Source organism: Stegodyphus dumicola, chromosome 2 (assembly GCF_044657685.1).
Source record: "Stegodyphus dumicola isolate Sdum_Otavi_A_Nest chromosome 2, ASM4465768v1".
NCBI lineage: Eukaryota > Metazoa > Arthropoda > Arachnida > Araneae > Eresidae > Stegodyphus > Stegodyphus dumicola.
The window spans coordinates 153,358,232-153,384,671 of record NC_140769.1 but is presented as its reverse complement, the minus strand read 5'-3'; the positions used below and the strand labels follow the sequence as shown (position 1 = coordinate 153,384,671).

At 29.7% G+C, this 26,440-nt stretch overlaps 1 protein-coding gene and 1 long non-coding RNA gene across 4 annotated transcripts in view; one reads left to right on the top strand and one right to left on the bottom strand.

Moving 5' to 3' along the window:
* The window catches only part of LOC118193399 (putative ATP-dependent RNA helicase DDX23), a 79,054-nt gene that overhangs the window by 5,755 nt on the left and 46,859 nt on the right, over window positions 1-26,440 (bottom strand). For all 3 annotated transcript variants that reach the window (XM_085811299.1, XM_085811301.1, XM_085811300.1), the window contains 8 exons: window positions 25,214-25,293; window positions 19,074-19,299; window positions 15,924-16,069; window positions 13,221-13,398; window positions 11,168-11,257; window positions 6,159-6,308; window positions 3,835-3,986; window positions 1,366-1,474 (listed from right to left, as the gene is read on the bottom strand). In XM_085811299.1, the coding sequence (XP_085667425.1) occupies window positions 1,366-1,474; window positions 3,835-3,986; window positions 6,159-6,308; window positions 11,168-11,257; window positions 13,221-13,398; window positions 15,924-16,069; window positions 19,074-19,299; window positions 25,214-25,293 (1,131 nt within the window). The remainder of the gene's footprint in view (window positions 1-1,365; window positions 1,475-3,834; window positions 3,987-6,158; window positions 6,309-11,167; window positions 11,258-13,220; window positions 13,399-15,923; window positions 16,070-19,073; window positions 19,300-25,213; window positions 25,294-26,440) is intronic.
* Window positions 23,576-26,440, top strand: part of LOC146998616 (uncharacterized) — a 43,664-nt gene continuing 40,799 nt past the window's right edge. Inside the window, exon 1 of the long non-coding RNA XR_015039619.1 lies at window positions 23,576-23,634. This is a non-coding gene — a long non-coding RNA (uncharacterized LOC146998616). The remainder of the gene's footprint in view (window positions 23,635-26,440) is intronic.

Sequence of the window (26,440 nt, the reverse complement as noted above, 5' to 3'; positions counted from 1 at the left end):
TAAGTTTCTTTTTTTGTAAATTTTGATACCCTTTAGATCATAATTGCTCATTATTTTATAAATTACGGTTTCATATTTTTAATTTTATAATTTCTGCATGCCATCTTACCAGATTTAAACTGATGATCTATAATCCGGAAAAATCGATAATCCGGAATCGCCGAAGTCCCGACGAGTCCGGATTAAAGACTTTTGACTGTAAAACATGTTAACCTAAATTTAATTCATTATTCGACTTTTTACATTTTTGATTAGTTTAATTTAATTTTGCAACTTTTTAAAAATTTTTTTGATAAAAACATAAGCATTTTAAATACAAGAAAAATAAAATTAATAACTAATGGAACTTGTAATAAATACTGTGGATAAACTCGGCAATTTACCATTCAAATATATAAAGCAAAATTAATGCAAATATTTTAGCTCAGAGTTGAGAGCTTGATAAAATGTTTTACAACCTCTATAGTAGATTAAAACAGATTAGTAAAAAATAATCCAAAAAATTACACTGAAAATAACTTAAAAAACATGAAATTCTTGCAAGTTTAAATTTCATTAAAATATGGCATGCCTGAATTTTATTTTCTTTTTTTAAGAATTTAGCATAAACATTTTCTTTTCGGCATTTCCTTTACAATTTGCACCAAGATAACAACAAATCTAAACTGCATTTGAAAGGAGTGATATAAATTCAGATTTAAATTTTAAAAAAAACTAACGGATTTACTGGGAGAAAGATGAGATGAAAAATTAAGAATCTCCCGATTTTACCAGAGGATTTTATAGATCTGTAAAATCTATATTTCAGCTTCAAATTAGATTTTTAATTAATTTACTGTCAACAATAAAAACAATGAAAACATTCACATTTTTCAAAATTAGGTATTAAGAAAATGTTAGTCACACTTTGATATCACATATTAATGTTTAACGTAACTCGAATCAAATGAATTACCAAAAAATATCAAGAACTTGTGATTAATTTTAGATCTTGACCTATGAACTTGATTAACTTTCTTTATGGCAACATCCATTTATGGCAGATGCAAAGTCTTCATTTTTCTATTGTTTATATATTCAAGGTGTGAATTGATAAATGCAATCTCAATAAGATAAATCCCTCCATTATTACTAACATTATTAAGTTTTTCAAAACAAAAAAACAAATATGACAGACATTAAGGAAATTCAGAATAAAAAAATAGCTACTTATTTAAGAAATGTATTTTTCAAAAGATTATTAAATTTTAAAATAAAACATTTTCTCTTTTAAAAGAAAGATAATAATATATATAAACCTGTTACCAGAAACAACCAAATTAATGATTTGCTAATAAAATTTACAGATCTGCCATTAAAACTTACACCCATTTTTTCAAGACCTTTGGCCAAAACATCTGCACCTTTCTTTTGGTTGACAAATATAATAACTGGAGGTTCAACACCTTCTTCCAATATCTCCATAAGCTTCTTCCTATTGTAAAAGAAAAAAAATTGAAAAATATTGCCCTATAGTTTCTCTCAAAACAAATTTGAAAATACTTCTATTAAATTTCCTATAATGAATTTATCACTTTACTTCAAGAAAATAAGAACAAGAAATAATACAGAGTCAATGCATTAAGATATCATTGATTATCAATGTAAAGACCAATTAATATGACATACACACATTTATATAGAAAACATATTTTTAATGATTATAATAAAAATACTTCTAGTAAATACATATTCACACAAAGATCAGTAAGATCAATGACAATATTAAAAAATCAATATTTATATTAACACTGGTGTAATCATTAGAGGCTATTTTGTTACCTAGTATTTAAAATTAGTATCAGAAAACTACACTGAAATAAACTACAAAAGAGAATGAAATTATATTTTAAATCCATAAGTCTTAAATCCATAAGGCAAATTCATTTAGAACAGATGCTGGCATTTATGCACAGATATGCAGGGTAACTATTCATAATTATTAATGTATTGTGACAAAGAGAAATACACTATATATATATATATATATATATATATAACATTTTGAGAAAGATGAGGCATTCATATCGTGGAAATCTGAAACAAACCTTGTAATGTGCGTAAGTAAACAAATAAAATAAATAAAAAGACACCAGCTCGTAACACTGCATGCAGATAGGGGGTGTAAATAAATAAAATATTTCTAAAACTAATATTTTTATAAGTACGATTCAATATAAGATAAAGGAAACATAGTAAAAAAAGCATTGATTTGTTAAAGTTACAATGAATTAAAATTAATGAAAAGGCAATTACTTAAATTTGCTTCTTTTGGACAAAACATAGTAAAGGTAACTGATTAGCAATTAAAAAAAGTTTATGATTACACTTGGAAGACTACAGATGAGAGAACATCACTTCAAATATACTTAATTTAAACCATATAACACTTGTACTAAGGGGGGGGGTCTTTCAAATCCTTATGATTAAAAATTTCAAAATGTATATGATCATTTTGAAATAAGATAGATGTTATGCAGAATTTATATCAATATACATCAGAGGTACAGTAAGAATGGCAGGGGGAAAGACAGTAAAACTTTAATAATAAATTTGTTACATGTTTTGCATGTAAACACACAGAACATTTTTTATTCTTATCAAAAAGTATAGTGAAAATTTTACCAACCAGACAATTTACTCCACAAGAATTATACAAAGAGTTAATATTTACAAAACTGATCAACCTTTAGATATAAAATGGTTTTCATGAAGTTCTCTCTTTTTTATTTCTTTCAGAAATGTGTTCTTTAGAAAAATATGGCAGGAGCAGTATTTAACCCCTTAACTGCCGCGGAAAAGGTACAAGATTCATTTCACAGTGCCACGGTTTTTCACACAGGCGCGCGTAGTTATGCGATGTATTAGAAAAAAATGAATGCACAAAATTTAATGTTTTGAGTAAAAGTATAATAAAAAGGTGTAAGTATAATAAAAATGATCTTTTTATAATAAAAAAGATCCCTAAAATGGAGTTTGATCAATTCATTTTTAGACCAGTAAAGTGTAACATCGGGTTTCGGTGTTATACCTTGTGAAATCAATATGCCTAAAAAAAGATATATTTCTTCTGAACTGGTTGAATGCCACGATTTTGTTCTTGATTTTTCGTTTGCAAGGTGTTGGTTCATATACTCATCTACAAAACGGTTAGTTTCAATAACAATATGAAGCACGAGCAGTTCATCAAAAAATAATTCAAAAAAGATAAATGGATTTGAAACATCCGTTATATCTTTCTTTATTCCTGGAACCTATTATAAAAAGTAAATGAAAACGGAGAACACAAAATAAAAAAAATATGTTTTACTCAAACAACACCAGCCAATACCGCCGTCATTACTTTCACCGCTTTAGACACAGCCCTCTCTCCAATTTCTCCCCACACTTTTCTGGAATAGTATCCTCCTTCGCATTCTTTGTCAAGGTCATTGTGGTGTCGCTTTCCAAATAATTTTACGGTAGCAGGGTAAAGCAAATGATAGTAGTTTGGAAGGGCGTATATATATGTCCGGGGCAGTTAACGCATCGGCTGAGCAAGGCGTATATATACGCCCGCGGCAGTTAAGGGGTTACGGAAATAAAAACTATTGCCACTTTCTTCAATATTCCGCATATTTACTTTTATATTATTTTATCTAATGACATGTATGAGACTGATGAACAAAAAGCATCAGTAAATATTTATATACAGAATGCTATAAGCTTTAGAGGTAAAGTTGTTAGAAAGTACACATATTTAGACTAATTTCATATTTAATATTTATCAAAATATGCAAAATGATGAAAACTTACCTCTTAACATTTTCAGTAACCATATAAACTATTTGTTCAACTCTTTCAACGGGCTTTCCAGCAGAACCTATATATACTATAGATGGCCTCCTTAAATAAGATCTGGCAAGTCTTTCAACAGCGGGAGGCATAGTTGCAGTAAACATTACCGTCTAAAAGATTATTAGAAAAAGGAACTTACATATGAAATATCAACTTTTATTTGAATAATAACTTAAAATGTTAGTTACTAAGCAACTGAAGGTAAAATTAATACCTACACATGATAATACTTAAAAGTTTCCTGAAAAACTAGTTAAAAAAAAACATAAAATTAGATGGCAGCATAATAGCTGCTTTTGTTTCTTCTTCTTATTTTTTTTTTTTTTAAATAAACAAATTTTGAACAAAAAACGAAATGATTTCAAGCAGATACATAATATATGCCATCACAAATACTGTTATTAATTGTACTAATACATTATTAAAAAATAAAATAAAGATTTAACAGACTCACACCCCCCAAAAAAGTCTGAACAAAACATGACTTTCTTGTATGCCCTATTACATTATACCTATTTTTTGCTGCACTTCATTTAAACTTATTTCCTCAAATTTCATTAGAGATTACTCATTCAATGAATTCAGTTCTCAAGTTTCTATGGATAAACAAGCAATTCTGCAAATGGGCAAGAAGACCGAATTTTCAGTGCAAACAAACTGAAATTTAACTTTTGATGTTACTGGGAAAACAGACATTAAAGTTGGTGCACTGACTTAATTCACTATTCTACTAAGTTTCAAATGTAAACAAATGGTGGTCTCGTTATTCTGAGCAGCAGTTAAAGTTTTAAATTGTTGATAAGGCATAGAAAACTTCACCAAAACATCAGAACAACATAATTCAATAACTTTTAAAGCAAACAATACACAGTTTACCAACAAATAATAATAATAACAATAATAAAACAGGATTAGCTGATAAGGTAACAGAGTAGCAATATATATATATATATATATATACGTTTGGTTTAATTGCAACCAGAACACCTATTATAGCAGTACACAACTACTTGTTATAGCAGTTTCACATACAAATTTAAATGTTTTGAGGCTACACATTTTTTAATTATGCAAGATAAATACATACAAATGTACAGATATACCGAAAAAAATAATTTCTTCCATTTTACAATCCGTTTTGGGAAAAAGAGTCTTTTATTGTGTCCGTATGTATAGATGTCGCACAAAAACATCATTCAAATGGATATCTTCATTGATATAAGATAACCGAAATTTTTCGTGATTTAAAGCAGCTCCTTTACTTTGTACAAAGAAGTAAGAAGCATTTATTACTTTTATTTTGCTTACTCTGTTAAGCAATTAGAGATTGATTGAGAAATCAAAAGATAAAACATATCTAGGTTTTGTTAAACGGCAACACTATGGGAACCAACCATGTATGGTCCACTGCGCAAAAGAAAAAAAAAAGGGGGGCAGTTCTATATCTCCCATGGGCTGATTGATAAAATTCAACTTGTGCTTTTAATGTCACGAAAGCTTGACTTAAAATATATATTAGAATTATATATAGCATTGTTCTAATAGAGGTATCTTGACACAAAATCGGACTTTTTCCGAAATGACATGCCAATTTTTTTTTTCCATATTTCGATTCTATGACTGAAATTATACCAAACTGCCAAGTTTTGTAAAAATCGCATGAGTAGAAAAAAGTTTGCTGGGACCAAGTCTAGAGAATATGGCATATTGTGCACAATGGAAGTGCAATATGTTGTCAGATTACTGGTAACAAGAAGTGATGTCTGAGTTGCAGCATTGTGATAATGCAACATCCAAGTCTTCCACTCCTCACAACTGAAGTTTCTTCTTATGCAAAGCATCTCTCAATCATGTTAGAATTCTCTGGCAGACTTTCTTGTTTTCTGTCTAACCACATGGAAAAAATTCATAGTGCATTCTGAGCATGTTGGTTATCTGTTTAAGTGAAAGGTCATCAAGTCCTTGGATCTTCGTCAACCAAATTATACCAAACTGCCAAGTTTTGTAAAGTTTATCCTTGTATAAGTTTTTCTTAAAGTTCCATTCTTAAGTAACAATATTTAATAGACGGAATTACATCTCACATTACAGAAATTAAAAAAAAAAAAAAAAAAAAAAAAAAAATTGGAAAAATACAAAAATAGTCTTAAAACATTTGCACGTGCAAAGCAACTAAAACTGATTGCTATAAGAATTCAAATAGAAAAATATACAAAAAATTTCAAAATACATAATTTTTATACAGAAATTACAGATAAGATGATACTGGAAATAGATATAACCTGTCTGTATTTATTCTTTGAATTAAAATTAGCCAATAACTTCTCTTCATCTTCTGCCTCATCTGTATCAGGTTTCTGATTTGTAACAGGCATGTACTCCAGAATCTTCTGCACATCTGGCTCAAAACCCATGTCTATCATCCTGTCAGCCTAAAACATTCAAATAAATCACTCATATGAAAAACTTTTATATAATGTGAACTTCTTAAAAACTCTTAACTATCATTTCTTTAAATTAACACTTTTTAAAGCAATCTTAAACATTTAGTTACATCAGTGAGTTATTAAAAAAATTTCCTATATGATTTCATATAGTAAGCCCAAAATGCTATTCATAGAATGTACTCATATCTTTAAATGCAAAAAGGGGACACCATACTGAAAATATTCAAACCTTAAATAATATCTTAGATTAAGACACAATAACACGCCGAATAAACACTAATTCAGAAGTCAAACAACAAAAATCAGCGTTATACCTACAAAATTTTCACAGGACTAGTTTCGATGGTTTTACCGAACCATCATCTTCAGCTGCAAAACCGCAAATGAACAAGATAGGAAAATAATGATTAGATAAGATAAGAAAGCCTGGACAAGAATAAGCAAGTGGCGCCATCTGTTGGCGAAACCAGAACTAAAACATAATTTCTCTAAAAGCCGAAGGCAAATTTGGATTGGAATTAGGATCGTTAACTAGAACAGAAAGATTTTTATGAATGTGAAATGCCTCTAGAAAATCCAGTTCTCCAATGCAAGATGTTTTTTGAATAATTTTGGCAGCAGAAAAATTGAAAGTGTGATTTTCGGACCAACAATGTTGAGCAACAGAAGACCTCTGTGTTTCCTTTTTTCTAACATATGCCTCATGTTCTTTGACGCGAAATTTTAAGGCTCTCTTAGCTTGGCCAATGTAAATTAAACCACACTGGCAAGGAATCCTATAAATACCCCAGGAATTCATATCCGGAATGGGGTCCTTGAGTATAGAAGTTGGAATTTTATTGATGGGAGAAAAAACAACCCGAAAGTAAAATTTCTGCAAAATATGTGCAACTTTATAGCTAATTGATGGAAAGAAGGGAATGACAACAGAATTTTTATAATCTCCTAAAATAAGAGTGTGGCTTTTAGTGTGTTGAGATGAGAATTTTTTAACTGCTTGATTAATAATGTTGGGTGAAAAGCCCCTGTCAATAGCTATTGCTTTTAAATAATTTAGTTCTTCATCAAGGGCTAGTTTGGAGGAGCAAACTTGAAGAGCACGGAAAACATAGGAATAAAATGAAGCTAACTTTTGTTTAGTCGGATGACATGATTTAAAGTGTGGTGGAAGGCAAACCGATGAAGGTTTACGGTAAACTGTAGTTGGATGTGTTATGTGTGACCAGAATGTCGAGAAACGGAAGAGAATTGCAAGTCTCAAGTTCAAAAGTGAACTGAATAGCAGGATCAATAGAATTCATTGTTGAAAGAACTTTATTTAAATCATCTTTATTACCTTCAAACAGTGGAGGGTGCATTAAGATGTCTAGAAACCAGACTTCGCGAATTTCATTTCTCTTGCATCGAAATTGATGAGCTAATTTCTCTCACTCAACTCTGTTTGAAACAAACACATTTTGTTTTCCAAAATAAATATTACAAGCAAACTGAGGGATTAGCCATGGGAAGTCCCCTCAGTCCCATCCTGGCTGATATCTACATGCATTATTATGAATCAAAATTGTTTGAAACTTTAAACTTCCCGGCATGGTTCCGCTACGTAGACGATACTTTTACCCTGTTTGAAGGTAATAAAGATGATTTAAATAAAGTTCTTTCAACAATGAATTCTATTGATCCTGCTATTCAGTTCACTTTTGAACTTGAGACTTGCAATTCTCTTCCGTTTCTCGACATTCTGGTCACACGTAACACATCCAACTTCAGTACTACAGTTTACCATAAACCTTCATCGGTTTGCCTTCCACCACACTTTAAATCATGTCATCCGACTAAACAAAAGTTAGCTTCATTTTATTCCTATGTTTTCCGTGCTCTTCAAGTTTGCTCCTCCAAACTAGCCCTTGATGAAGAACTAAATTATTTAAAAGCAATAGCTATTGACAGGGGCTTTTCACCCAACATTATTAATCAAGCAGTTAAAAAATTCTCAACACACTAAAAGCCACACTCTTATTTTAGGAGATTATAAAAATTCTGTTGTCATTCCCTTCTTTCCATCAATTAGCTATAAAGTTGCACATATTTTGCAGAAATTTTACTTTCGGGTTGTTTTTTCTCCCATCAATAAAATTCCAACTTCTATACTCAAGGACCCCATTCCGGATATGAATTCCTGGGGTATTTATAGGATTCCTTGCCAGTGTGGTTTAATTTACATTGGCCAAACTAAGAGAGCCTTAAAATTTCGCGTCAAAGAACATGAGGCATATGTTAGAAAAAAGGAAACACAGAGGTCTTCTGTTGCTCAACATTGTTGGTCCGAAAATCACACTTTCAATTTTTCTGCTGCCAAAATTATTCAAAAAACATCTTGCATTGGAGAACTGGATTTTCTAGAGGCATTTCACATTCATAAAAATCTTTCTGTTCTAGTTAACGATCCTAATTCCAATCCAAATTTGCCTTCGGCTTTTAGAGAAATTATGTTTTAGTTCTGGTTTCGCCAACAGATGGCGCCACTTGCTTATTCTTGTCCAGGCTTTCTTATCTTATCTAATCATTATTTTCCTATCTTGTTCATTTGCGGTTTTGCAGCTGAAGATGATGGTTCGGTAAAACCATCGAAACTAGTCCTGTGAAAATTTTGTAGGTATAACGCTGATTTTTGTTGTTTGACTTCTGAATTAATATCTTAGATATTCAAATTCATACAATATATTAAATTTCTTATTTCTTTAGTTTCAAAAATGGATGCTTCAGTATGTAGCATAGTTCGAAATGCTTTTTATTAAATTTATAAAATCTGATTATGCTTGTAAAAATAGAGGGAAAAATTAGTTCTATTGTTTAACTGAATTTCAGCCTGTCATGCGCCAAACAGAAAGTGACTTTATTTAAAAAGCTCATGAACAATGATCTAATTTACATTAAAATGTAATTTTAGCAGATTTGAATAGAATGCTACACAAATGAAGCGAGTAAGGTTTTTGTCGATTTCATAACAGCTGAATTTTTCATTGATAATCACAGTATGACGATTCTTTATTATTGCATTTGAATTTTTTTTAAAGGCATTCTGAGCATAAATGGAGAATGGAGAATTATAATTTTTTAATCTGATTTCTGAACCTGAACATTTTTTTTAAAGTTTTATTCATCTGAAGTCCGAAAACTCTTTAAATAGATCTATTCATATTGTTGATATTCTAAGCAATCATTGTACAGATATATGACAGCATTTTGGATCTGCCTATTCTTTAGTTAACAAGCTAAGAAACTATAAGTACTGCTGAATGGCAAAATCATAAATTTCATAGCACAGTTCAAAAACATAAACCAAACTTTATGCATAGAATTTCACTAGATTTTGGACCATATTATATGACATGGATGAGAGTAATAAATCATTTTGTGAACAATTAGAAAGCAACATTTTTTGTGATTCTGATACAGACATTTACTTGTAAGAGAAGGAGTTCAAGTGCCTGCCTCCCACTTTCCATGAAAGATTTTGTTACTTCTTGTAAATAGTCTTTCCTGTATTTTTTTTTTTATTAATTTTAAAGTTTATTGATGTATTTTTCCAATTATAACTTAATAATAATTTGAATAGCACTTCAGAAAATTATTCTCAAAGTAAGCAATTTTTTGTACATTTTCATGTGAAGTAAAGAAAAAGGAATATTAAATGCTAATTTTGACATATATGTGGTTCTTCCACATTTCTTATCTGGGGGCGTTGAAGATGCTAAATAACAATTCCAACGTTGTTTTCCACACCACAGAACATTTAATAAAGATAATCAGAAAAGGTACAAATTAGATTAAATACAAGTGCCATTTGATACAAACAGGATCCTGTATAGCTTTTTCCAGTCTTATAACATAACGGATTAGTGCCTACTCGCACTTGCTGATGTATTAAACAGTTCAATTTACCACCTTCGCGTGGAAAACTACAGTTCCTTATTCTACACCTTCACGTGTAGACAGACATCTCACCACCTTCGCGTGGGATAGCAGAAGAGTCTCTCTCATACTCCTCTTTCACCTTGCTGCTGGCGCATCGGTGAGGCCCTCTGGTGGTTGTGTCGCACTTACAGATACTACATATATGATAGCTTAAGTAATAATCTAAAATATAGAAAATTATGACATTAGAACTTAAACATTTCCACTTCCCCTAAAGTTAACCTTAGCGACGCAAAACCCTATCTTGTGTGACAATTCCTTTCGACTTCCATCCATCACGAGGTAACATCTTAAAAACCATCTCAAAAAGGTTAATTCAGATTATCTTCCTCATATCATGAAAATTCCGTAGCTTGAAACTCATATCTAGAATCAGTATTTAAGTAAACAAAGAGCAAAATGTAATCAATTTTAGCAAACAAAATCTTATGTACCCAAGATGTGTAGAAAAGAATGTTTCATGTAAGCAGTTTCCAAAAAGTCTTCTTAGAATTAAAAAGAATTCATTTCATTTATGGGTTTTATACTGCTATTACATGTTAACTGCTGCTAAGGGAAAAAAAAAAAAAAAATTCTTGTGTTTGATGTACTTTTTGCATCTTTCAAAAGCTTGCATAAATATACACGATATGATCTGATAAATAACAAATATCTGTCCTTCTTTTAACAACATTTTAAATTTCTAACATTAAATATATTAAGAAATAATTCAGTTCAATTAAGTATTTAAATGGTTATTTTTTTTAATTCGATAACATTCAATTGATATGCAATATCTTATTTGGGTGAAGATTAATACTTTTTAAAATCTAATTGTTCTCAATTAAAAAAAAAAGAAAGTAATAATAAACCTACTGCAAAGCACTTACTTCATCCAACACAATATATGTGCATCTATTTAGGACCAAATATCTGTTTTCTAAAACATCTATTAAACGGCCAGGTGTAGCAATGACAATCTAAAATAAAAAATAAATTATATTACATATTGTTTGATCTTGATATAAATTACATGCTCACAAAATGAAAACCTCATACAATTGAAGACAATGGTTTATATGAAGGTATTTTTCCTATATTTTCATTATTAATAACAGAGATTTCAAAATTTTAAAATGTTCACCGCATTAAACATAATAAGGCAAAATATATGCAAGTTCAGAATCTATACAAATTTACAGTGTATATTATTTTATAATGACAAATGATAAATAAAAAGTTCAAAATGATTTTATAAATCTAAATATATAACTCAAATGAATATTTATCCTCTCCCCATTTAAAAAAAAAAAAAAAAAAAAAAAAGAATAAAAGAATAAAAAAGTGGATGTAAGTGAAATTAGTACTAATTCGTTTTTAGGGCCCTTGATCTATACTGAGATAAACTTTCAATTTTATTGGAACTCAAAACAAAATTAAAGAGGTGAAAACATAACTTTATGTAGTAGTATCATTTTTAATATTTTCCTAAATCATCAGAATTAAACAGGAAAAGCATTGGTACTATATTTCTTGTATGGAACAGTAAATTAAAATAATATAGTGTATATTGTTTCTTATTGTAAACATTTAAAAATGCATTAGATATTTAAATACAGGCAATTTTATTTCAACAGATAAACACAAAATGACTAAGAAATGTATAAATAATAAAAATAGGGAATTTCTCAGACAGGATTTTTGAAGTTCAAGAGCTTATAATTATAATAATAATTAACTGCTATTTATTACAAAAATGTTGTTTCTATACTACAGCCACTTTATGATTATAAGCCGCTCTGTGATCTAACTATATGGTTGCATAACAATATAAATCAAAAAAGAAAACCATGTTTCAAAATCTATCGTAAATATCAAAATTTTTTATTATTTAGTAATTTTCTTACATTTATCTCATATTTTCTTATAATCAATTTTTTAACATTTTATCTATTTTGTGAAAACTTGTATGTTAGTTTACAAAAATGTTTTATCATTTATATACAGTGCTGGGGGGAGAAAAATTTACAGATCAATTTTTTAATTCACTAAAGTACTGCTAAACTACCACAAGGTATGTAACAAGACGCTAATATGACTTTATAAATATGGACAATTCATTCATTTCCTTAAATTTATGAAATTTGTGTGGATATATGTAGTTTGATTATAAATTTGTTTATATTTTTGAAGTGTCCCCTTCCAAACACTCCCAGCAATGTATATATGTATAATTTTTTCTATTGAAATGAAACCATTTTCTTTAAAATGCACGATTTTTTAAAAAATATTACAAAAATGTTATTGCAGCATATTCAGATACTATAAATGATAATATATAGTAAATTTCAGCACTTAATTTCAATAATGGTTTTTAATTAAACTAGGCCTTACAGAGAAAAATCGCCCAATCCAGTGCATATGTATATTTTCAGTGTGTGGGTGCTTGGGGAGCACTTCCTCCTTCTTTTGCCAGCCCCAAATGGGTCAGAAAAATAATAACGTATACTAATGTGGTAATTACTAGTAACATGGTATTGAAAATAAAAATTAGATATAATTTCTATTTGGTCTTTTGCCCTGTATCTAAAGTTTAATTTAATTTCAATAACTATCATTTCATTTTTGAACATCAATTTGTTAAAATTTAGTACAATTTCTGTATTTATTTTAATCTATCTAAATGCTTAATTTCAGCTTTACAGCATACATTTTGTAACTTTAAATTGTTATATGTTACAACAGTACTGCAGTATCGACTGTATGCAAAGTTTTCACAAATGGAAATAAATAATATATACAGAAAGATTCACAGTACTCGATTTATAATATAATTCACAGAAATCACACTGCAAGTCTATGATGGAAGCAGACACATAAAAAATATTGATTCACACAATTTAGAATGAACTTTGAAAAATTTATGATGTTCATTTAACATACCTCACATCCTAGACGAAGACGGAAACCTTGTTCTTCTCTTGATAAACCACCTATAACTGCTACAGTTCTAATTTCCAAAGTTTTTGCAAATTTTATAGTTTCTTCTTCTATTTGCTGAGCTAACTCACGAGTTGGAGCCATGATTATAGCATACGGCCCTTGATCTATATCTTCATTCCTAAAATAAGAATTTCAAAACATGCTTTAAATTATAAATTTCTTATCAAATAAGATCTTTATACAAGAAAGTTAAATTTAATCAAAGTTATTCAATATACACAAAACAAAATGTATATATGGTTTATACATAAATTAAGCTTATTTTACAAACCACAAAAAATATTTCATACAGAATAATCAGTTCTCTAATTATTGACTGCATAAGGTATTATGGAAAAATAATAAGATTGGTTTCATTAAACATATCAGTTTATAGGAAACGCATTTTTGTAAAACATAGTACAGTCAAAAGTCTTTAATCCGGACATCCATAATCCGGAAAGATCTACAATCCGGACCTCAAAACTAAAAACTTTCTGTGCATGATCTTTATGCATGCGCATATGCGTTTACGCATGCATAAATGTATACCGGACGGTATAAGCTAAGCTAAAATTATCTAATTATCTATTTCACTTAATGTTGCAGATTGCGTTGTTCCTTAATCTTCGAATTGGATACAGCTTATTATTTTTTGCAGACTGTTAGAGCAATTTTATAAAAGTAAGCTTGAACTTTCGATTATGTCAAAAAGAATTTACGTTTCTGGAGCTGCCAAAGGATCTACAAAGCGAAAGCATGTTTCGATGTAAATCGCACAAAAAGTAGAATTGCTGCAAAAAAATGGATAAAGGCATATCCTTTGTTTCTCTAACCATTCTGAAATCTGTTTATCAATTTCACGCTGCTCTGCCAAGGGGGGGGGGAAGAACGTCACGGCGCGCAATGAACTGGAAGTTGATCTGTCAGCACTATCCTCATCTTCATGGCAGATGTTTTTATTTTATTCGGCTTATAATTCCTTACTAAATGTAGTATTTCATCTTGATGTACTCCGTCTTTGATATGATTTAAATCGAATTCCTCGTCATTATAATTCGCTTCCGATAGCGAAGAAAGTGACACAGAGGTTAAATTTCGATTGACAAATTAGTGGGTAAATTTTGATACCCTTTTAGATCATAATTGCTCTTTATTTCATAAATTACAGTTTCATATTTTTAATTTTATAATTTCTGCATGTCATCTTACCAGATTTAAATGGATAATCTATAATCCGGAATCGCCGAAGTCCCGGCGAGTCTGGATTAAAGAATTTTGACTGTATGTATTTTTATTCTCAAATCAGTGATATATCCCTTCAAAGTAGTTCTCTTTGGAAGTTTCATATTATTAGAAAATTGATTGATTGCTTTTAATCTTCAAAATCACAGCTAAAATGCTTGAAACAGAATTGCTTTAAAATTGTTTGTTATAATTTTATGGTTGCTATCGACTTGTCAAAACAGCAATCTTTCAAGTGAATTTTTAATCTGAGAAAATTGAAGTCATATAAGCTCAGACCAGGAAGGATGCAAAACTATTAAACTGACCTTTTGAGTCAATTCGTACAGGAGGTGCTTGGGCATTATAATGAAACAGACTCTAAGTGCTATTTGACTGCATAGAAGTGACTTTTTTACAGAGCATTTCGAAGACTAGTGATAACAATGCTGACTTGACACAAAACCCCGAGACACTGAAAATCATTCCGATAGTCAAAAATAAATCAAGATAATTTGATTTTTAGATTTGTTCACCCTTGAGGTTTCAAGATGGGGGTTTGATAATAAGTTGCCTGTATGTTACTCTTGGCTTTGATATTCATTTCCAGAGTGAACTAGAAAATCCAGTATTCATTATTAGTTATCAGGGAAAACTTCTATCACTTTAGATTTATTCAAGACGATCCAGATATACATTTTTTAAAATTCTCTTTAGCTCAAATTTGATATTTTTGTGAACCAGATCATCACACACTTTTTATATGCACGATTTCTAAGTTAAAATTCCATACACTTTTAAGACATTTCAAATTAAATTCACAGAGGTTTCTCCTGCCCCAAATTTTGATTCTATTGAGACCATAAATGCTATATTATTTCATATTCTTAATTTTATAACTTCTACATGTCATCTTACTAGATTGGAACTGATGGTCTAATATATGGAAAACTCCAAATCCAGAATTGCCATGACTTTGGTGAATCCAGATCTCAGATTTTGTTAGTTAATTAATAGGATAGTAATTTTAATAGAATAGTGTTTCATTTCAGATATTAAAATTAAAAAACTTTACATTTCCAGAAAGTTTAAAAAGTTGATAAAAAGCAGTTTTTCTACATAATTAAATTCAAAGTATTTGCATTTGAATTTTCAACCCCCCTTCTCAAAAAAGGGGGGAAGAGAGAAGGAAAAGTCCTTAAATACTGATACCATTAAATCAATAACATTAAAGTTGTCAGTCAATTCCAGTTATATATAATTTGTAAGAAGAATACAAATACCATTGAATTTCTTTAAAAAACACATTTTAAAAAGATTATGTATTTCTTCGTTTTTGTTTTTCTGTAGTGAAAATGACTTCTCATAATATTCTAAATAATTCTGCATATAAATAGCACTTCATGTTCTTTATAAATCACAAATCTTTATTAATATTACCTTTCAATTTTAGGAAGTGAAGTGATCCAAACAAGAAGGGGAATTAAGAAAGCTAGAGTCTTTCCACTGCCAGTTTCAGCAACACCTATGATATCCCGATTTTGTAAGCCAATAGGTATGGCTTGTCTCTGAATTGGAGTTGGATCCTAATAATTGGAAAAAGAAAAAGGTATTGTAAAAAGCAAACCAACTTCAGCATACAACATCATACAATTCAGTTTTATAATGTCAAATTAATAGTGATTTTATATACTAGTAACTTCAAGATATTCGATGAAAAATAAGTGCTCCCGCCTTACAATTTGTACATTTTGAAAATATACATACAGACTGCATTAAAAAAAATTCTACACATCTTGAAAGACTGTTCTTATTCTGATGGTACCTTAGATGAGTAATGAGAAAGATGTGATTAAAGTGGATAATTAGCAATAATTTACTGATGCATTCAGGAAATAATTACATATTAGTATTAAGTGACTTGTTTACTGTCACCTTGTTCTCCTTCCTTACCATGTGCCTTCAAAGTATAATTAGAAGCATATATGGCTAGCATTCACGAAGTTCAGAGTTCAAATACTAGTGAAGACACTGCTTGACACTGGTGATTTTTGTGCTTTCTGCTTTGATAAATAATTAACAGGCTCTACAGCTTATGTCTAAACAAAGATGTGGTGGAGGATAATTTGTTATCATCTGGATTTGGCAACATGATGTTCCCTCTTCAGTCACCTTTTATGTAGAGGATAATGGAAAGAATTTTTTCCTTCCTTACTATGTACCTTTGTGGTGTAATTGGAACAAAATCTAGCTAGATCGGGAAGTTCAGAGTCCAAATTCTGGTGAAGGCAGTGGTGATTTTTTCTGCTTTTTGCTTTCATAAACCTAATGATTCTACATTCTCTACCAGCAATGCATGAAGAACCAGCACAATTTGGGTTAACACGAATGTCAAAATAGCATCCTGTAGAATTAGCTGTCAGATATTCTCAGCAAGTTTATGTACTTTTTGAGGTGTCTTCCTTAATCAACATCTTAGCATATCCCACAAAGTTTGATTGGGAAAAGATTTGCAGATTTGCTTGGTCAAAGAACTTATGACACTATGCAAATAATTTTTGGGGACAATCAGTGAGTGCACAGAGGCATAATCTTCTTGAAAAATAGTTTTCAATTAATACAATAGTACTTATATCAAATCACAGGACAACATCAACTTATATAAGCACTGAAAAGGATCACTAAATTTGGCATGTAACTGCTTTCACAAACAGTAACACTAGACCTGATTGATGAATGCATGGTGCTACACAAAAACATGGCAGAACTGCCAGGCTTCATTCACAAATGGATCTTATAATCATCCAAGTTAAACAAGATAAGATTCAAATCTGTTAAAGTCTAAGCTTTGTGGCTACAACATAATAATACACATATTATACACTACACTGTAGTCATTATCCAGAAGTGACAATTAATACCAATAATGGTTTCAGCCTCTGCTAGTCTTTGCACAAGGCACTTTGTGATATTAAACATCCAGGAAATTGTTTCAATGACAGATAATAAAGTTACTGGTGTTCTTATGACAAACATCACTATACCATTTATTTTTCTGAAAACTTGTCATTCTGCCTTTGATGATTTGCCTTATGATAATTAGCAGCCTCTTATTGGAGCTACTGGTAACGATATTGCACAATTATGTAATTATTCTGACACTAGTGCTGCTAGACCAAACTGCTTCCCTGAAGGTAGAAATGCAACTTTAGTCAAACTCACTCAGTTGTTACACATCATTGCAAATATTCATTGTTATTTGCTGATGCAAACAATACTACCACATAAATAACCCGATATGATAAAGTGGCTGAAAAATATTTCTTAGTGTTTTAAGAATTCACTCTGTGTATTCATTTCTGTCTCCCCCACCTGGATATGCAGGACAAGTATATTTTAATAAATTGCATAATTTGACTGTTTTACTTAGTATTTAGGCAATTTATATTTTATGTAACAGGGGAAAAATTGAATATTTTATTAATTTTAATGCTTAAAAATAAAATGCACTACTTTAATATATTATATTAATCAATGAAGACTTTGCACAATGTACAATATTTTTCAAATAGCAACAAAAATTTTGACCAGATAAATATTAAACAAATATTAAACTTAAACAGATTAGGGCTATAAGGTATTTTCTTTCTCTTTACGATCTGCCTTCATGGCATAGTTGGAAAGCACATTTAACTAGCTATTGAAATTCTAAGACTCTACATAGTAAAAATTAAAATATTCTGAAGTAATAGAGAAAGATTTTAAAAATTTTCACAGTGGATGAAACAGTAATTTTATTGAGAAGATTTATAAAAAAATAATTTTTACTAAATTATTTAATTATATTTTATAATACATACACTTCTATTTAATTATTATAAAAAGCCTGCAGAAAATTAGCAGTACAGCAAACTATCCAGAGTAATCATATCTTTAATTTCAAAATAAAACTGAAATTAGTTTCAGAATATGAAAATGTTCCTAGTCCTACTATGTAACATAACAATTGAATTATATGCAATGTAGGTATGTATCAAAATTGCTTACATAACAATTAAATGAGCTACTACTTCAAATATGATTATTATAATTATTATAAAAATAATTATAATAATAATAATTTTTGACATACTTGTTAATCTCTCAGCTTTTGAATTATGTCGCAAACTTATTGATTTACAAGCATATAACATTTCTCTACCATTTAAATTGTGTATGAATTCTCAAGTAACTACCAGAATTACAAGATTTTTGATGCATTGAAGAATGAAAGGGGGAGAACTGAAAAATGAAGCATATTTTTTTTTTTTTTTAATTTTTTGTTATTCTGAACTTTTATACAAATTCTCTAAAAAGAAACCAATAACTGAACTATGTAAAAAAGGGAAAAAAGAAATCTGTAGTCTTTTATATTTAATTGATTATAATAACAGTTAATCATATTACCCACTTTTCAACCCCCTACATCATTTCAAGTGCATAGACCTTAATAGATAAAATAAAAGTTACAGTTACCTAAAGAATGAATAAAAATACTTTAATTATTATTTACAATTAATTAATGTAATTATGTAATCAGATAAAACTTACTTTGTATCCTAATTGTTCTATAATTTCTAAAATTGATTTTGGCAATCCTGATTCTTTCCAGTGGCGAATAGGATTTGGTATTCGACCACCTTTAATAGCTATATTGAAATCTTCACGGAAGATACGCCAATCTCTTTCTGTCATTTCATCCATAGATTTCTGAGACCAATGACGATCATCCCACTTTTGCTTGTCCTCTTTTCGTTTGATCTTCTTCAAACGTATTCTACAAAGTAAGTTTTAAAAATACTAAAAATCTTTCATTGCTAAGCAAATTAATATTACAACTGCATCTGACAAAACTGAAAATTAATACCAGTTCTAGAGACAAAGTTTGCAATAAAAATATTTGCCACCACAACGTGAAAAATGTCATATTTTAAAGCTAAAAGAAAATTAGAAACTACAAAAATGTTGTAAATAATGTGTAGAGTTTCAAATAGAACTTTTATCATTTAGCATTTTTTATAAATCCGTAATTCTGAAAATACTAAATCAAAGCAAAAATAATTAAATTTTCATTTGATGATGTAATTTATGTAAGTAGCAATAAAAAATATCCATTTTATGCACATATGCAGGAAGCAGAATCCAAATTTTTGCAAACTGTATTTATTCACCATTAACAGAAGCCAAGCTGTTATTCATCATCTCTCTCTTCCATAACAATCAGTATAGTTTGGTTAATGGAATGTGATTAATTTTCATATAAGGATGTGCTGTGCAAGAGTTAGCTTTCCCTCTTTTGCAATTTAGAATATGTAGATTTTGAAAATATATATATATAAACATACAAACATTAATTTTTTTTTATGCTTGTTGTTATACAGGATCATGACTTAGTAAGACCATATATCTAAACTCATAATAATGTTTTAAATATGTCAAGCAATTTCTTGCAAATCATTTGATTACATGGACTGAGAATAAATTAATTCTAGCAGGCTGTGGCCCAAGCAAAATTTATAAGTTCTATGTACACCTGAAAAAAATGTATAAAAACATTTCAATATGATGTCTTTCCAAGGAACAATTTATATATATATATTTTTTTTTGTTGTTGTTGCCTAACCAGGAAGCAAAAATTTTTGACACTTCAGGTTAATATGCATGATGATGTCATGATTTAAATTTAATGTAATATAAAATTTTTTCTCAATATCAATAAAAGAATTAATGTGACAATTATCCTAACCTGAAACAAAAAAGTTGCTAACAGCAGCTATTTATTTAAAATGCTGACATTAATGAAACATTTTCAACATACAATGACATTACATGCGATTACTTGCTTTCTTCAATGCCAGGATATGACCTTGTATAATAATAATAATATGTTTAATGTTTAGCAATGCTATTTTTATTCCATATTTTGAAAAGCTTACAAATTTTTTATTAACAAGCTACGACTTGAAAGTGAGCAGAGGCAACGCTTCTCGAAATAAAGCAGATTTTTATCTCCAGCACACAAGATTGTTGCCACTAAGCAAAATTAGTGCAAAAATTACTGTTTTCAGTTTTTAATTAATATCTTGGCTGATTAAAGTCGAAACGAAGATGAGAATGGCTAGCACAAATTTTTGGAATTACCTCTTTTGAAACTCAACTCCTCACTGTTCCGGAGGAGATGATGTTATGAACAAACAAACAAACAGACGTGCACAGATTTTAATAGTATAGACTAGTGGGCAAGCCCGCCAGCTGAGTGGACTAAAGCCTGCTTTCGTTCACAGGGATTCAAAAGTTCAATTGAACTGCCAGTGTTCAGCGATTTTGCCGGGGTTGCGCCCGCTGTATTCACATATGCATGCACAAGATACTGCATACACGTGGCAAGCCCGCCAGAAGCCTGCTTTCGTTCGCCGGGATTAGAAAGGTGAACCGAACTACCAGTGTTCAGACATTTTGCCCAGGCTGCGCCCGCTGTATTCACGTATGCATCCACAAGATACTGCATACATGTTACACATGTGGAAAATCATGACAACATCCACGCAGCCAGCCTGTTCGCCGGATTCAAAAGTTGCACCAAACTACCATTGTTCCAGAAGAGATGATGTTACGATCAAACAAACAAACAGACGTGCACAGATTTTAATAGTATAGATAATGATGCAGCTCATTACCTAGATAGTTGTCAAACCCAAAACTGTTCAGATAAAGGTTTAAATAAGCCTCTTATTTAAAAAGAACTTAGAATATAAAGGCATGTTCTGATGCTAACAAAATCAATTACAGCTTGTGATGATGTAATTAAACAAGAACAGTCAAATTTAAACTAAAAATGTGCACTTGTGGTCAAAGACTATACAATTTAATTTAAGTTGGTTCAGTAACTCTATCATATGAGGAAATAGAAATTGGAAATTCTAGTTAAGACTCAAATCACAAACAACTGGGTAATTTACATATTAATAACTGTACATATCTTTGAAGAATAATATTTTTATGTATTCAATTTTTTTCTTCAACACATTTCCTTTTCATTTCAGAATTTTTGGATTTAATTAAGGATTTCTGTTATTCTAAAAAAAAAAAAAAATTAAAGCATTTAGAATGTATAAAAAAAGCTTTTCATTTTATTTCTTTAGTAATATGAACATTCAGAAGAAATATGAAATATATGTGGTAAGAAGGGCTGGTTATAGAGCTGATGTGTTAGAATTATTGGAATTTAATGACACACCAAACAACAAAATTATTAGAATTTAGTAACACACCGAACAACAACAACAAAAAAGTCACAACTTAAAGAATTTAGAGCAGGCACTATCAACAGAATTTAGAAAGGCACTAGGCAGCAGAATTTAGTATCTACAGAGATTGCATCTGGTGGGAAAATGCCTAGTGCCACCTCTGTGTATGATGCATTAAGGCATATTAGATAAATCTTTTACACTGTCAGTTTTTAATTTCTTTATTAATAAAAAAATTCCTTTCTATAACACTTGTTCGTGTGATAAGATTAGAAGCATTTCTGATATTTTCCGTGCTTCTGTCTAGTGAAGAATAGAAAAAATAAAGGGAAGATAAACATGTTAAGAAAAAGATTCTAGTATCAGAAGTAAAACATTTAAATGTTATATTTTCATTGTTCTTCCAGACGTTCTCCAAAAAGTAAGAAATTCATCGCAAACTTTTGGTAAAATACACCCATTACATGTTAATACCATGGAGACATTTTTCACTTTGTCACATATTTCTGGAATCTAGAATCGTGGATCTATAATCTTGCTTTCGAATCCTTTTAAACTTTCCAAGCTGCAGTGTCTAAAATCCTAATGAAAAATTATCCCTAACAATTCTGTAATAGCAAAAAGGAAGAAATATTTTGGGGAAAAGAAAGGGAAAAAGTTTAAAATTAATTTTATAGAGATAACTGATGCATATTCTGAGACAATTATATGGGAAAAACTCTTGGTACTTACATACCACAGCAGAAGTTGCGCTCATGCGCCAATAAAGAGCAATCCTGTTGTTGGCACGCAGTTATCTTTTGGATTTCTTTTTGCCTTGTTGTTTGCTGATTTTTGACGCCATTTTTTAGTGCTACAAAAATGCATCTTTGGGATTTGCCAAACACAGAAGAAGATGCAATTTTATTTTTTCAAAAGTGAAATATTTTACCAAAAAAAAAAAAAAAAAAAGTACCAATTCGCATGATATGAAACTTTCTTTTGGTAAATGAACGATTTGGAAATGTAATTTAAGACAGTGTGATCAGCAAGTGGGACTTAGAAAAAACAACTGGTTTGAAGGAAGCAGAATTCCATTTTGTTCAGCTTTGAGATTCGTATACTGCTGGTGCGAGGAGTTGACGTTGATTAAATTTTGTGAAAAGCAATTTGATTTATCGGATGAAACTGTCATAGACTGGAACAATTACATGCATGAATTATGTGTCTTGGACATGGAGAATAAACCAAGCAAGAAAGTAGGTGGACCAGATTGCATTGTGGAAATTGATGAAAGTTTGTTTACTAATCGCAAAAATAATTGTGGTTGAGTATTACCCGAACAGTGGGTGTTTGGTGGTATATGTAGAGAAACAAAAGATTCGTTTGTTGTCACTGTTCCTAATCGAACTGGCTCTACCCTTCTTAATAAAATTACTGAAAACATTGCAGATGGTACCACAATTTATTCTGACATTTGGAAAGGTTAACAAACAAATAGAATAGAAAAAAAAAAAAAAAAAAAAGATTCCTACATGCTAAAGTTAATCATAAATACAATTTTATTGATTCTAACACAGGAGTTCAATCACAAACAGTTAAGAGAATGTGGGGCAGTGCTAAATGGAGGAACAAGAGACATAGGGAGACAGTGAGACATCATTTAGAATCTAATTCAGCAGAGTTTATATGGCGTTCATTAGGTAAAAAAAAATAGAGACTGTTTTGAATCTATGTTAAACTCTATATCGGCCCATTTTCCACCGAAATTCGATTGACTACTTTGATTTTAAATAAAGTGTTTTAATTTATGGTTTCAAAATTTTTAGGTGTAGATTGGCAGCACTTAAAAACCGCCAAATCTGCAGCTGCAGTGGTATTAATACGTAAGTACCAAACTCTTACTATGAAAAAATTAAAAAGACAGCATTTTTAATTAATTACATAGCTAATTTTGCTTTTGCTAAGAACTGTTTCACAAATTGTGCTTTATAGCATTATAATATTGATAAATTTCATTAAAATAATGGTAATATATTGAAATTATATTTAAAAAATAACATTAAAATAAAACATTTTTATTTTTGTGCAAATTAAAAAAATTGCTTTATAGCATTATACCTTGTTTATTTTTCAGATTCAAAATGTTGTATAAAGTTGCCAAAATGGAATTTTATAATATGACAGCAAAAATTAAAAATGTTTTATTTTAATGTTATTTTTTAAATAAAATTTCAATACCTTTGTACAAATAAAAAAAAATTGCTTTATAGCATTATACCTTGTTTATTGTACATTATACTGTGTTTATTGTGCATTATACCTTGTTTATTTTTCTGAATCAAAATAAGTTGCCAAAATGGAGCTTTATAATATAACAGCAAAAAATAAAAATGTTTTATTTTAACGTTATTTTTTAAATATAATTACAATATATTACCATTATTTTAATGAAACTTATCAATATTACTATGTTTTAAAAAATCTTTGAAAAATTCCCAGATCTCGGAATTGAAAATTTTCTATAAAATCGCTAAAATGTTCATGAGTCACCAAATTTAGAAATGTTAAATAAAAGAATTCACATCATCAAAAGCAAAAAGTTGTTTAAGAGCTCTTCATTATAAAAATTAATTCCAAAATGCTTATGTTTCATGCCTTGCTAGAAACTCGAGTATCCCGCAATTTATATTAAATATGAACAAATTACCCATGAACCCATTCGAAAGATAACTTTATTTGTCAAAGAATCACCAAAAATATTCCTCCAAAATGCTAATTCACATTCAAAATAGCAGTCGTAAAAACAGACAGAAATTTCAAATGATTAAAATTAAGGACCTTCTGCTGATTTTGGACGAAATTAATAACTTTAAAGGACCAAAAATAGATTCCAAAAAATCTAAGGACTTTTAAGGATCATACAAACCCTGGATAAGTCTTATTTTTTTCCTTTCAAAGAACTTGAAATGGTATTCATAGTTACAGAGTAATTGGTATGTATTCAGTTACTGGGGGATATAGATGATAGCACCTGGCCTCATTCTGCATATGACATTTTCACACGGCATTTCCATACGAAAGTGACTTTATTAACATTCAGATACAAAACTATTATGACATCAATAAATTAACAAGGTCTGATAAAACAGGGGACAAAAGATCAAAAACCTTTAGTTGAGAGAAATACACAAAATATCCAGTCCTAAAAAATATTATATTATAAATAATACAGTTTAAAACAAAAGATATAAAAGTTTTTTTTTAAAAAAAGAAGTAATTCAGATGAATATGAATGAAAATAACAGTATAATATTTTTTTACCAAATAAAAATATCAAATTACAAAAAAATGGAAAAAAAATAATATGCATAATATACATGGATATAAAATTTATTTAACCCAACTTATTATTAATTTGATTATTTATATGAGGAAAAACTTATTTTAAAAGAATAAACTCACATTTCTTGTTCTTTCTCTGCTACTGTCCTTCGCAATTCCAATAATTCGCCATAAAACTTTGATTGCTCTTTTTTCTGAGTCTAGGAATACAGTTTGAAAAAATACTTAACAAATGTAACACATCAAAAAACTACTTTTATATTAAAAAGCAAAAAAATTAATTTGTATTTTTCCCCATATCTTAATGCAAAAAAAAAACATATTTCTATAATTACTAAAAAAACATATAGCTAAAAAAATCAAGACAGGGTTCGAATTTTGTTATAAAAATGATATAACAAATGGCTTATTAATATTTTTTACTTCATACAATGGAGTATATGAAACAAAATGGATAAATACCACATTTTTCCTTGCATTTTAGTGCTAGCTTCTGAATTTTTTTTTAAATATTTACATAATTTTCACATTCCTCTATTGTACAGCTTTGCCTCTGAAGGTTAGTTTACTGGTAAACTGTATTCCCTCGTTATTTTTATTTTCATTCAGTGTATTAAATTTGTATTTGTATTTTTGTATTAACATTTCACCCAATTTATTTTCCCTTGCGTTTATTATTTGAAACATATTTTGTGCAGATTCTTTGTTATGCTACCCGGGCGTGGCAGGTGTCCTTACATTTAAGAAACTGCGATTTCAATCAAAACCAAACATGTGATTTCAACTTATTTCTTTTATTTGCATTTCAACTCACTATAGCCTATCTACTGCTGATGGGTTCGATCTTTTGTGTTATGCTTGCACCACTCCTCCTCTGTTTCTCCGGTGCCCTTGTTGGAAATTACAGTCAAGCTTCATTCATGTGATTGTGGATTTGTATGTTCTTGTTGCAACCATATTCTTTGTAAATTTAATAACTTGCATAACTTTCCCCTTTTGATTTTCACACAATAAGATTGGTTAAAAAAAAATGGAAAAAATATGCAAGGAAACATGGTACAGTACAAAGTCCGAAATCCGGACGTCCAATATCAGGAGTGATCTAAAATTCGGACCTTAATACCACCACCAACGTTTTTCTTATAGGCTTTACGCATACATATTTGATTCTCCCCTCTGCACATAATAAAACATCTGGAGAGTCCCCATTCTTAATTTCACTTCGACACTAAATAAAAGACATTGCTATTGAAAAAACAACCATTTTAGTATAAATTTGTATGATCAGTAATTTGGCTCCATTGCTGCGTATCTGCTTTGGCATATATCTCAAACCGAAACATTCCA